This window comes from Puccinia triticina, chromosome 17A (assembly GCF_026914185.1).
Source record: "Puccinia triticina chromosome 17A, complete sequence".
In the NCBI taxonomy this organism is placed as follows: Eukaryota; Fungi; Basidiomycota; class Pucciniomycetes; order Pucciniales; family Pucciniaceae; genus Puccinia; species Puccinia triticina.
Window position 1 is genome coordinate 1,163,052 of NC_070574.1, and position 12,020 is coordinate 1,175,071.

At 44.0% G+C, this 12,020-nt stretch overlaps 2 protein-coding genes across 2 annotated transcripts; one reads left to right on the forward strand and one right to left on the reverse strand.

Annotated features, from left to right (window-relative positions):
* Positions 1 to 984: 984 nt before the first annotated feature.
* PtA15_17A98 (uncharacterized protein) lies at positions 985 to 1,884 on the forward strand (the record flags this gene model as incomplete). Its single annotated transcript, XM_053164604.1, has 3 exons — positions 985 to 1,019; positions 1,221 to 1,421; positions 1,485 to 1,884. 3 exons carry the CDS (start codon positions 985 to 987, stop codon positions 1,882 to 1,884), a joined length of 636 nt encoding a protein of 211 aa, XP_053028171.1.
* A 7,613-nt stretch (positions 1,885 to 9,497) lies between these two features.
* Positions 9,498 to 11,572, reverse strand: PtA15_17A99 (uncharacterized protein; the record flags this gene model as incomplete). Its single annotated transcript, XM_053164605.1, has 9 exons — positions 9,498 to 9,784; positions 9,868 to 9,965; positions 10,081 to 10,190; positions 10,264 to 10,528; positions 10,599 to 10,679; positions 10,783 to 10,859; positions 10,931 to 11,017; positions 11,148 to 11,370; positions 11,439 to 11,572. 9 exons carry the CDS (start codon positions 11,570 to 11,572, stop codon positions 9,498 to 9,500), a joined length of 1,362 nt encoding a protein of 453 aa, XP_053028172.1.
* Positions 11,573 to 12,020: the final 448 nt, after the last annotated feature.

The window sequence follows — 12,020 nt, forward strand, 5'->3', positions numbered from 1 at the left end:
CAATGACCGGGTGACTGGGCCATCGAGTTGGGTGTGTATCCGCTCGATGGCCCGGTCATCCGGTCATCAAGTGGAGTCTGTATCCACTCGATGACCGGACTGGGTCATCAAGTGGATACACACCCACTTGATGATTGACTCAGTCATCGAGTGGATACCCACTTCACTTGATGGCCAAGCCTATTGTTGAGTGGAGCGGGTGTCCACTCGCTGACCGGGTCCGGCCATCGAGTGGAGAGTAACCACTTGATGACTCAGTCGGGTCATCGGGTCATTGAGTGGTGGGGATTGGTTAAAGTGAGCTGTGGTCATTGAGTGGGGTGTACGTGGGAGTATTCTGTGGACTGCATCTGTTATTGACTTGATGACCGGTCAGTTGAGGCCATGGATCTGATGAGGTGTGTCCAAAAGAGATTTTTCTCTATTGGAGGCCATGGATTCAGGAATTTGGGGTGTTTCCTGATTCAGGAAGGCCCTTTCTGCATCCCCTCCTTGTGAAGGAAATTGGGTTTGCAGGAAGGAATTCAGGTCCATTTTTTTTCCTGAATTTTGGTCCTGAAACAGTGCAGGAGTCAACTTTGAACCCCCCCTAATGTGAAATGTGGGCCGGATAGCTCAAGCCTCATGGTGAGGAAAAATTCAGGATGGCTGAGATTATTGGTAAGGAGGGAAGCGGATACTGGATACCAATCACCACCTTGCCATCCCCGTCGCCTGCACCCCTGCAAATTGAACTCAAACTTACCTATGACAACCATTGCCATCCCATCATTACCAAACGCCTGCTCCACCTAACTTGAGGTATCATGGCACCCCCACCGTTCCAGTCCTTTGTTGCATTCATCTAGCCCCTATTGTTACCAAGCCACGCTTACATATCTCCATTCATGGAAACGGGTGTTCTGGGGAATGCGCCGCAAGAGAATGTTGCTGTGGTCATTCCCATTCCTCAGTATTCCATCTGAACAACCCTTCAAGTAGAGCATGGCAGCCACGCGCTATGCCAACCACAGCAAACAGTCAACGCATATGTTTTTTTTTTTGGCCCGCCATTCCAAACTAGGACAGTCTTTGCTTTGTTTTTGACCGGAAAAACCCAGCAAACCACCCAGTTTCCGTCAACCATGGCGGCTTTAGCTGGCAATTCACCCGCCCACTGCGACTAACATTTTCCGCTGACCCCCAAGCTGGGAGACCCACACGGAGCCGTGAAAAAACAGACCCATTCGGAGAAGACATTTGACCGGGGCCAAGACGGCGGCGCACATCTTGTCTTGGTCGCGTCTGCCGCCCAAAAAGAAACTATCAGCTTCCAACTCGACGGGGAAGAAGTTGAGCAAGAAGAACCAGCAACTCCAGCAGGGAGCAATCACCAGGGTCGACAAAGAGGAGCAGGAGGCCAGACAATCAATAACAAGCAGGTTCTGAAACAGCTCTTGAACCAGTCCACTCTCTCGCCCCCTCCACCACCTTTGAAAAACCAGACCAGTCAAACGAGTTGGAGGAAACCATACCAGGAGCAACACAATCTCCCAAAAACTGCATGATCTGGGCAAAGACATCAAGGAGGTGGCCCATGGCGTTGGCTCCTCAATTATCTCCTCCGCCGCCGCCTTGCCCTCCGTCTTTACTCCTAACAACACATCCTCCGCACCCTCATCGCCATCCAAACTCTCAATGACTGCCTCCCTGGGCAGGAAACCTAACAGGACCAAGCTCAAGATTGCCAAAACAAATGCCGCCCAGCTCCAGGCCCAACTCGAGTCCCAGCTGTCGCCCAAAATCGACCTCCGGAAGATCAAAAACAAGTACCTACTCTGGACTTGCAGTGCTCTGAAACTGCAGATCTTCGAGGTCATTTTACCATCAACTCTTTCTCACTAGAGAGAGAGAATAAGAAAGTCAATATAATGTGTTAATTAATGGTCTGTGTATATATGGGCATATGAGCAAAACAATCACCCTGGATGACCACTGTTTGTTCTTGGTGATCACCAACCAAATGAATGTCCTAGAGTTCTGGGGGAAGATCAAGGAATGCTAGACGTACAACCAGTGTTATAAGATTGCAAAGGAGCATATGCGGGGACAGGTGGACGTCTTTCAGCGCCTTCTTGCGCTCTTGAAGGCGCTGAAAGAGTCAATAAATGTTTTCCAAGTGTCCTATCCTCCCATCAAAGTCTCAGATGAGTTCCTTGAACTCCAAGATAACAATGCCCTCACGATCTCATACCACTGCAAATCATATGGCCTTGGGGATCACTACAACTGTGTACTCTCTCTTGTTGGATGAAATATCATTCACATGTCACATGAAATCAAATTACATCTCAAGAACATTCCAACACGTAGAACTTAGAATCAGAAACCGGAACCAACTTGAAGACTCAAGAAAAGAAGAATAAAAACAGCTCAACTCAGATCAACTTGTCAACGCTCAACGTCGGTGTCAACCAAGGTAAAGTCGTTGATATCAAATCATCTAGTATCAACGCTCATCCTGAATGCATCAACAATTCACTCAGTGTCAGCCAATAACATCTGTAAGCGTCAACTGTGAAGAATACAACCTTTCAGGGAGAGGAGGATAGGTAGATAGTTTTACTTTTCAAATTGTTCTTATTCATTCTCATCAACTCAGCACTATTGTTTATTTTTTAGTTTTCATTATCCTTAAAACTTCACGCTGTCTCAATTAGTCTGTTGTCACTATCAATTGCACCATCATAGGTAAACCTCATTAGACTATTGTTGAAATTACTCAGGTGAAAAGAATTGTGTGTTGTGGGATTTGAACCCACGACCTTCTACATTCATGAGAGCTGCTCTTATATCACTGAGCTAAACACACAGTTGGTCTTACTGGTGATTTTTGGATATTAGATCATATAGCTTGGCCACTCAAATGGGGCTTGAAGCATATATTCCAACAACTATATCAATTTATTTTTCCTAACAACTTATTAACTTTCATTGTTTTTGGTTTTTACTACTACTGGTTTTAAGAGCGTGAAATTAAATAAGGTCTCAATAAACTACATCTCTTCCTTTTCTCTTCCCTGAAATATGCTGAAGTACTCATATGCCCACTTTCTTCTCTCCTCCCTTCCCTACGGGGTTTTTGAAAGCTTTGAGACCCATCCCAATATATTTTTTACTTCTATATATTTTTCCTTTCTCTTGCTTGAATGGATCTGTTTGATACTGTACAATAACAACACAAAATGTCATGAAGGTTTTCATGGTGCAACTTTTGAGCTATTGAGGAGGTGTTTATTGGCAATATTATGGGGACAGGCTAAAGCTCTCCAAGTTTGGATTGTGTATGCTCCAAAGATGGCATGGAACAGAAGTGTTTTGGGTGTGAGCTGGTTGCCCCAAAGAACCATTGGAGGGAAAAAGCACATTTTACCAGAGCGTGTGGTTGGAATGATGGATGGAGCCAGCTTGACTGCACCTTCAACTTTCTCCTCTCATGGGTTTTTTGAGGTGCAACTATTTAAGATTAGGAAAGGGTTTTGCTGAATACTATTTTACTGCTTTATTCACTCTCCATTTCTATAAGATTTCTTGAGAGATTTTCAATGGAAAAGTGAAAATATTATTAAAGCAATTTTTTGTTGAATAGTTGATCTTTGTGCTTCCTGTACTTCATTAATTTTCAGATATATGCTATAATGCATTATCAGCATGCTACTCCTTATGATCACCCAGTTTGAGATCCATAATCATGAAGACTTGGTCTTCACAAAGTAAATTTGTTTTTCTCACCATGGGGTTTATCAAATGTGCTATATTTTAAGTATGGAGAAGGCAAAATCAGAAATTTTTACAAAACAATTGACATGAAAAAGAGTGGAAGCAGAGAATTCAATTTTATAGTTCTCATTTATCTAGACAAAAGAATTGGATGAGTTCCTGTTGGTATTTAGAGAGCTCTAGTTGCCCCTCTAACTCCAACAGCTATCAAAACAACAGTCAGTGCACATGAAAGCAATGAACTACAGGCTCATGAAGACATTTTCCCTTTTACTGAAAATTAAGAGTTTGGGTGTGTAAATTGAGATCTGGGTGGCTCCCAGACTTGAAGGGTATTCATCCACTACCCAGATCAGCAGGCATGACCATGACTTATGATCTGGAAAATTGTAAAATCTTTCTGGATTAGTTAACTGAGTAATAACCGGTATTGGGAGACTTTACTAACATCCACTCCAATCCTATTGTTGTTTGAATCTCTCTAGGCAAGATATCTCCAAATTTTGACCATGTTGCTAGGAATAAAACTGTAACCCAATCCATCTGGTAAGTGGATAGTTTTAGCAGTAACTTAACAATGATACCCTGACCGGGACAAGTTTCAACTTACAATTTATTTCCACATGAGCTGGTGAATAACAGTGGAAATTGGATTCCGCAGCGGCGGAGACGCATTGGCCTCTATTCCACTCCAATAAATTTGGAATGAACATCTGTGCACTCCAAAAAAAAATGAAAAAATGTTGCTTGGAAAAAATATTTTTGTAGTGGAATTGGGTTTACTCCAAAATTTTTGGAGTGCATCATGGTTACACTCCAAAAAACAGGCTTTTTTGGAGTGTAATTTTGTCACTCCAACAAAATTTGGAGTAGACTATGGTTCACTCCAATGAAAGTTGGAGTGGACTACTGTTCACTCCATTTTTGGAGTGGATGTAGTATTTTTTTGGTGTGGATTTAGCCTGCCCCTTTTTTTGCATTACATTACAGAATGGAAATTCATTTCTTTTTGGATGGCAGCATTGCTTTCAAAACCTTCCCAGCCTTGGAGAAATCCCCTGTCAGAGGGATTTCCTCCCAAAGCCACATAAGGCTTGAGACACAGTGATACATTGTTGTAGGGAGCAGCCTGCCTTGGTTGCTGCTACATACATCCAAAGCTGCAGAGAATAGTCTCTCAAAAGCACAGGAGCTTCCAGTTTCTCCAAGCAACAATGGGTTAAGAAAGAACACTCATGCGCTTTCTTAGGTCAATATATGCTACGCTATCTGGTTTCTAGGGGTAAAAATGACCCCTGAAGTTACGCTACGGCTTAAGATGAAAATTCTGCGCTACAGTTAGCGGTAATGTAGTTGGGTAGTCATTCAAATGATTGCGCTACTGGGAGATCCAGATAATGTAGCGTAATGTAGCGACCCATTGTTGCCTTTGTTCCAGTCATCATGGGGAGTGTACTTACTCCTCTCAATTACTGGAAAAACTGGCCATCAAGGGCAGTATGGAATCCTCTCAATGAATGGAACAAACTGGCTATTGAGGGGAGCATGTACTCCTCTTGATGACCAGAAACAACTGGCCATTGAGGGGAGTATATACTCCTCTCAACGACCTTTTTTTTCATTGAGGCAAGTATATACTCCTCTGAATGACTGTTTTCTTCATTGAGGGGAGTATATACTCCTCTCAATGATTTTTTTTTTTCATTGAGGGGAGTATGCACTCCTCTCAATGAGCAGAGCAACCGGGCTTTTGAATGGAATATGTACTCCTCTTAGAGAATGTCAATCAGTACCCAGGGGGGAACTTATTACCTCTCTGAAATCGCTGCAAACCCGCGGGGCAGTGCCAGGTGCGGGAATAGGTACCGGACTTTGGCCAAAAAGAGGTGTGGTACCCAGGTACCACCCGCAAGTACCACTTTCCCCACCCGGGGAAGAGCTTAGAGCATTTCCACCGCGGGCCCTAAATCGGGGCCCTAGTTGGAAATTTCAGGAGTTTACCGCCTCAACCCGACCCACCGCGGGCGCTATTTGTGTCAAAAATTTACGGCCGTCCCTAAATATTGACCTCGAGTCCCTACATGTAGGGACTCCGAGGGACTCACTAGGGACTCATTCATCCCCACCTCAACTCCCTTTCACACACCAAACTCCTCGTGAAACTACAGCTCACACCCCCGAATGTACAATCCCTTCACATGATGGCCAAGGCAGGCCGGCCATCAAGAGGTACTCCCCTTGATGGCCCGTTTGTTCCGGTCATTGAGAGGAGTACATACTCCCCTCGATGGCTGGTTCCTTCCGGTCATCAAGAGGAGTACATACTCTCCTCGATGTCCGGTTCCTTACAGTCATGAAGAGGAATAGTACTCCCCATGATGACCGGAACAAACTGGGCTGTTCTGATCATTGAGGGAGTACATACTCCCTTCGACGGCCGGTTTGTTCCAATTATCGAGGGGAGTATATACTCCCCACAATGACCGGAACAACCCGGATTGTTCCGACCTCATTGAGGGAGGTACATATTTACTCCCCTTGATGGCCGGTTTGTTCCAGTTATTGAGAGGGGTATATACCCCACAATGACCGGAACGACCCGCTTTCCAATCATCAACAAGAGGACTCTCCTCGATAACCGGGTGGATTTGACGGGGGAGTGGACCGGGGGCGACGTATGCCTTTCATGACTTTTTAGAGACTCTCGCGGTGTATGCCGCAGCAGTTTGGGGCGCCAAAACTGGCTGCGCACTGCCAGAGATCAAATTTTAGCGCCCCAAAAATACCGCCCGCGGTGGAAATGCTCTTAACCCCTGCCCTGCGTAGTGTGAGCCTGAGTCTCTATAGTGACAGCAGGACACACCAGGAAAAGACAATAGTCCCTTGGAGAAAAGTGACATTTGAAAGCTTTGGTTGCAGCTCCAAAGTGGCTCTGATCCTGTGCCACCTGTGTCCTTGGTGATCAGTGTGATTTATTGGTTTATGTACATACATATCATCATGGCTCAGTGCTCACTGGCCCAGCTCAAGGATCCCCAGTGCCACCCAGCATTGTTCATTCTGGCAAAGTTATGCACTAACAGTGAGCCACTGAGCTATGAGCCTATGACTTTTGGGTGCAAGTTCAACAAACCTGCCTAGGCCTGCCTCTTGCTATGTAGATGTACATACAGAAAAGTCAGGGAAGTTTTTGCTATTACACACATATTATAAATACTTCCCCTGGTCCGCAAAATGGGAGTTGATAAATGCATGCCTGTCCCCCGTGGGCACGCCCACGCACACGCCCTTTGAAAAGGGTGTGTGGGGCTGCATGCCCTGTACTTTCCAAAGGCGTGCAAGTCAAAGGGTGTGCAAAGGACGTGCACCGTGCCTGCTTGCCAACCTGCTCGCCAAGGGGCTTATCTCCCGGCGAGCATGTCAGACACTGAGACACTAAGTCCATGTGTCTACGACTGAAAAGTAAATGTCTTATAACCTAATGGTTAAAGACTCCATTAGCAATTGACTCATGAACATAAAGTCATGAGTCCAATTCCCTGTCATTACATTAATTTTGTAACTTTTATTGCTATGTACATTCATTATGGACTAAACCATAATATTTCACACTTTTAAGTATGCAATTAACCTTATTTCACATTGATTACATATTTCCCATACAGAGAGAGACAAGATTATCTCTCTATGTATTTATCCTTATTAAGAACAATACCTACAAACAGAGAGATTACATAAGTATTTATGAAAATCCCTCACCTGAATTCCGTGGACTACTCTTCTCATTGGAGTTAAGGATCCCTCAGGACCTTGACTCAAAGGAGGGAGCTGATCCCTGTAATATAAAAGGGGGGGGGGGGGGTATTTCCCCTGGAGAGATTCTTCCCCCCAAGATTATTACCATACAAACCCGTGTACCTTACTGAAATCATAAAGTGAGTGGGGTTTTCTATAATCTAACTAACCTTTTTCTCCCTTAGAGCTCTTCCTCTCTTTGTGCATTTTACCCTGGGTACAGGTGTTATTATCACACCTGTAACCTAGAAGATAAGTGATTTCTCCTTATACGCAACGGCGCTTGGCTAATTTTCGCCGCGTCCCCTTACATATGTAAGGGTGCCAGTCCCTCCGGCTCCCGGCATTGAGTAGGACTTCTTTCCACAGGCCTTTAGGCTATAGTGTGACCTTATAAACTTGCCTCCGCTACATAACCACAGCGGACCGCTACCAAAATCCCATCCGCACCAAGTCACCTAAGAGACCGGCACTGACACTTTCTCATCTTGCCAAACAAAGAGGAGGTCTCTCCTCTTGCCGTTCAAAGAGGATCAAGGGCCCTTGTCTTTGAACGGCAAGAGGGGGGAAGGGGGTGTGCGGCAACACTGGGTCGCTACGCTACGCTACGCTATTTCAGCGCTACGCGTTAGCGTAGCGGCAAAAAGCGCCCATCTATTTTGCATAGCATTAGCGCGCTGTTAGCGCCGCTACGCTGCGCTAATTTTCAGCGGCGCTAACAGCGCGCCAATTCTTTGTTAGCGTTAGCGCGCCGCTACAGTCGCTACGCTACGCTGCGCTGCGCTACAGCTCTTTTAGCGGAAAAGAAGCCCTTTTTTCCCGCTAAAGGCGCTGTAGCGCGCGCTCTTTTGCGCCCTGCATGCATAGTGTTAGCGCAATTCCGCGCATCTGCGCTAACGCTACGCTATCAGCTAAAATAGCTGCGCACCGCGTGCGCGTAGCGTTAGCGCATATGCGTGCAATTGCGCTAACGCTACGCTAAAAAATAGCGCATTCGCGCTGCGCTACGCTACGCTAACCGCTATGGTTAGCGTAGTGACCCAGTGTTGTGTGCGGCCTTGCAGAGGCAATTCCAGTGAAGCTCCAAGCAAACGGTATCATGGGGTGAGGTGAATCAAAGTGCACACCTTCCAGTGCGCGCCCCCTGAGGACCCAAAAATCTCACAATTATTTGAAATAGTAACAAAAAATGGTGTGTAGCATTGTGATTAAAAAACACCAGCCTTCCCCAGAATGTAATCAGAAGTGGCAGATTTGTTGTGTGAAATATCACTCACATGTCACAAGCTAATTACGTGGCATGTCTAGAAAGTTTTCTGATTATGGGCTGTCCTTTGCAAACCATCAAGATTGAAAAAGTAGATTGAATCCATCAACAAACTCAATGCATCAAGACCTCAATACAACAAACTTATCAGCTCAAGCTCAGTGTCCTGCATGTTGTACAGCAAATTGGAGGGTGTACTTGTTCAGGGGGAGGAATATAGGTACTGGTTCATCACATCGCCTCATCATTTCTTCAATTTTACTCATGTGTCTAGTTTTTCTGTGGTTATTTTGCTTATTAGCTTGTTGTCACATTTCATCAATTATCTCAAGCAATCTGTGTTTACAAGAATATACTCAAGCCTAGGTAACCCTCAACTACCATTGTGATTTCTTTTGTGCTATCTTTTCTTATTGACTCATGATGTGATGTTTTTTAGTATTTACTACTACTGGTATTAAGAGTTGTCAATTATAAAAGATCTCTACAAACTACAAGATTAGACCTTTTATGTATTATAGTGAAGAAAAATCTTCTTAATATTCCTTCCAAAATAGGCAATTGACTGCTTTGCATGCACAAATTCTACGTAAGTTGGATTTGTTGCAGACCAGGAAGAATCAAAAAAGTACATATTAGATTAAGCTTGGGTTAATTATTTTCTGTATGGATGAGATCAAATTTTTGTTCCTGTGGCATCTTTCAATGCTGCTAAAGCCGCTCCTGGATTTGCACTTGTCAGAGCCGCCGTCAAAACTTCTTTTGCCTCCTTTGCTGGGTCTGCAGAAGTCAAGGCTGCGGTAGTTGCTCCAGCAGCCGTGGTTGCAGCTGCTCCAGTGGTTGGTAAAGCTGTGGCTAAGGCTATTTTGGTGTCTTTAGCTACGTCTGCAGAAGCTGATCCAGTGCCTACGCTTGTGTTTGAACTTGCAGACCCTCCGGATAGTTCAATCAGTTTCAAGTTTGCTAATAGAAAAGGTTAAGATGAAAGGAATTGATTTTAGTCAAATTTTCTATCCAAGCTCTCAGATATGAAGATTCAATTTGACCTGGTACAACATGTTTGCGGCCCTCAACCACCAAATCAGCCGCCTTCTTAACAGCAGCTGGGTCCTTTGCGTTAGACTCAATCAACTTTAATCCATGTCTACAGAATCCATGAACTCAAAAAGGTTCAATATTCATTTGATTTTCTGTCATATATTTATGCTTGCTAGGTTTTTGTATTCTCAATCCCAAGGGACCAAGCAAGGTTCACTTACACTACTTTTGATGGTCCATTTTGCCTTACCTCTGCTAATGCCGCCATTGCTCCCTTAGGGTCCGTGGCAGCACTCGCCAGAACAATTCTGGCGAATTCCTCGCCTGCTTCCTATGACCGTGTTTTTCATCAATTCAGGAATGTTGAATAATAACAAGATAAATGATTGACAAAGTTTCCTCACCTGCACTAAAGCTTTCTTAGCAGCTTGCTCAATTTCTTCGGGCTTAGAGCCTTCTTTCTGAATGATTGACATTTGCTCATCCACAATCTTAGTTTGGCTGGCTAGATTCTTTTGTTGTTCCTCGACGGTTTTCTTTTGAGTGGCATCCGTTATGTTCTTACCAATAGCTTGTTGACTTGGGCCAATTGCAACCTTGGAAATAAGCCGCCTGCTGCCACCTGGAATATCGCCAATCAGAGCCAAGTTTGCAGGAACTACCTGAAGCCTACAGGAATACATTGAAGAGTCAGACAATTGTCCTCAGCCAATTTAGTCATTGAATCTGAGGGACATACCGGGCAAGTGTAACCTTTGCCAATTCTTCTCGGACTTTGGCCTTATCTTCAGCATTTTTATGTATCTCTTTAAAGGCTTGGCTTTTGTGTAACAATGGACAGTTTTTTTTTAGGAAAAATCAGTTACCCTTATTTTTTTAAGTAAATATCCGTCTTCAAAAAGATAGGAAGGATTCTCACGCACACAACAGTTGGACCTTGATCTCTGACTACAGCAAGCGCCCCTTGAGCAGCTGCTGGATCTAGAGCCACACTGGCCAGCTAAAAAGGTACAATTATTTCTATTCTCTTAGTATCCGAGCTTTCAAAATAAGAGGAATTAAGATACTGACCGCCTCTCTTGGGAAGTCTTCGGCTTCTTCATTCTTCAATGCATCCTCAGCTGCTTTTTTTATTTCCTCTGCCGAAGAGTTTGGATTCTGCATAAAACGAATTCAATTTTTTTTTGTTGATCGGATAAGAAAGCAGAATCAGTTTATCCTCTTGTTCCTGGTTTGAAGGTATGAAAAATTTCTATGAAGTGACAAGAAGGAAAATACGGCATCTTACTTGGATGATTAAAACGTCTTGATCAACGTTATTTGTGGCTTTTAATAGATCAGAAGCTGCTCTCCTAAGTTCCTTGGCATCGTTCCTTCCGGCTTCGTTAAGCGCGTTTTTATTTTGCTTCTTGTCAGTCTTGGATGTTGCCTTTTTGACTTCAGTTGCTGAGGCAGTTGTTTCTTGGGGGCTTCGCGCAAGCAAGGCTTTGTAAGAAGCACGTCTCCGAAGCCTATTCCAGTGAGATGAGCGTATTATTAGCTTTTCTTCCCAAAATAATGTAGAAAGTTCAACCCTTACGGTTTAAATTCATGAAAACTTGGGTTGATTATGATATCACGCTGATCCAAGGGGGCGCCATTTACCTCAATATGAGGAGACGTTAAACTAAGAGCCACGTAAAGATAGCTAACTAAACTGGTTAGGGTAGGCATATTATCGTGAATTAAAGTAAATCTTTGTAGGGATCGTGTTGATGATTGGATATCAAGTAAAAGTTCAGATGATGCCTGCTAATCAAAGATCAACTTGATGATTAACTTGATGAATAAAAAATCTAATAGGGAAGGTTAGCAATGAGCACAGCTCAATTGAAGACAAATAAGCTATAATAACTTATTGAAATAATATGTAAGTGATGGATGGAACTTGCGATTGTGTTTCAGACGATGGAACTTTTCCCTCAGTTTGATTGCCTGGAGGTTTTTATAGGGCGGCATATTCCAATAACATCACCGAAAGCCTTACGAACATCTAGTTGTGAATTGCTCTTGCATTAACTAATGGTATATATTGCTTGGTCGTCTCCCTCGGTATTCGGTCGCAGTCACTACATACCATCGCGCTTGAACGTATAATTGAAGTCTGCGAATTTTCGGCACG